Source organism: Myotis davidii, unplaced genomic scaffold (genome assembly GCF_000327345.1).
Source record: "Myotis davidii unplaced genomic scaffold, ASM32734v1 scaffold2985, whole genome shotgun sequence".
NCBI lineage: Eukaryota > Metazoa > Chordata > Mammalia > Chiroptera > Vespertilionidae > Myotis > Myotis davidii.
This window is the reverse complement of record NW_006296431.1, coordinates 21,458-23,165: the sequence shown is the minus strand read 5'-3', so window position 1 is coordinate 23,165 and position 1,708 is coordinate 21,458. Positions and strand designations below refer to the sequence as shown.

At 64.9% G+C, this 1,708-nt stretch overlaps 1 gene segment (V, D, J or C); it reads left to right on the top strand.

The window, feature by feature from the left end:
- Positions 1 to 491: 491 nt before the first annotated feature.
- LOC102754739 overlaps positions 492 to 1,708 on the top strand; it is a 5,102-nt gene continuing 3,885 nt past the window's right edge. The window contains 1 exon segment of the C gene segment in view: positions 492 to 551. Coding sequence covers positions 492 to 551 — 60 coding nt within the window.

Sequence of the window (1,708 nt, the reverse complement as noted above, 5' to 3'; positions counted from 1 at the left end):
TCACGTCTCAGGGGCCCAGCTACCAACTCCTAGGACCTGGGGCTTTGGGCACAGCCAGAGCCACCAGGAGCAACATGCACAGGGAGCAAGAGCAGTCAGGCCGGGGGCACTGCCTCCCCAGACCCCACCCGTGATGAGGCAGGTCCCCACAGAGCAGGGCCAAGGAGGGGCAGGGGAACTGGCCCCAGGAGCTGAGGGGAGAGCAGGCCCTTGGGGACCCACAGAGTGATGGGAGCTGCTGGGCCAGAGCCTGAGAGAAACATAGCGAGCAGGAGGGCAGGAGCCAGGGCTGCCCGGGCCGGAGGGCAGGGCTGGGGCAGACACGGCAGGACCATGACTGGATGCACAGGGGTCTGAGCTGGGGACACAGCGAACAGGTGTCTGAGCTGGGGACACAGCGAGATGGCTGGAATCGTGCAGCGGAGGAAGAGGACCCCCAGGCGGCGTGAGGGACCTGTTGGGGCCAATGGGCTGAGTCAGAGGCGAAGGCCATGGGGCCCGGGGCTGAGGGCAGCCAGTGGCGGGCCCAGCGGGAGGTGGATGTGGGCTCGGTGCCCAGAGCACAGGCAGCACAGGCTCAGCGGGCAACTCCTGGGTGTGGGCAGGTGACAGGGTCCAGGGCTCAGGCCAGCGGCTGCCGGGCACAGGGCAGCTGACCAGCAACTGGAAAGAGCAAAGGTCCAGAGGGGCTGCAGGTGGCAAGAGTGAAGAGGGGTCTCCTCTAGGCGAGGGTTGGGTGGGCACAGGCTGTGGGGGAGAGGGCGGGAGGCTGGAGGCTCCAGGGAGCAAAGCCCAGTACCGGCCAGGAAGGAATGAGACCAGGAGTGGAGCTACAGGGCTGAGGGCACTGGGCTTGGACGGAGCCCAGCAGCTGTGGGGAGACATGGAGCGCAGGTGGAGCTCATTGACCTGTAGGGACGGGATCTAAGAGTAGAAGGGGCAGTGGCTACAGCAGGCCAGGAACTTAATGGACAACAACTGTAGGTGAGCAGGGGGCAGGTGGGAAGGCAGGAGCTGCCCGGAAGCTGGGTGGGGGCTGGCAGAGCTATGCAGGTGAGCAAGGGGCAGGCAGCAGGGAAGGGAGCTGGCAGAGCTATGTAGGTGTGCACGGGACAGCTGGGAAGGCAGAAGCTGCCCAGGAGTTGGGTGGGGGCTGGCAGAGCTATGCAGGTGAGCAGGGGGCAGGTGGGACTGAAGGGAGGTGCCCCGGATTCAGGGGACAAAAGGGCTGGGGTGAGCAGGTGAGTAGAGAGGGATCATAGGACAGTAGGCGGAGGGGGCATTCTTGGACAGGGGCTCAGTGAAAAGAAGCAGGTGCAGGTTAGGGGAGGACACAGCAGCCCTGGGCTGAGTGCAGGAAGCTGAGCTCCTGGCCGGGTTCAGGGCTGAGGCCCAGGACAGGGGGCTGGGCCAGAGCTGGCAGAAATGGGATTCAGATGGGCAAAGGCAGAGACTGGAGGACAGAGGCCTGAGTTCCTCTGAATGTCCAGGAAGAGGCTTGGTGGGGAGTGGGGGGCAGGGAAGCCTTATGGGGAGCAGCTGAAGGGGTGAACCTGCAGGGCACTGAGAGGACAGGCGCTGCTGGGCTCAGAGCCCGGAGCAGCAGGCAGAGTTTGTCCAGCTGAGCCTTGAGGGAGCTCAGTGGTAAGCCAGGGCCTGAGCTAAAAGGAGCCCAGGATGAGGAGGGGATTGAGCAGGGAGGGGGGAG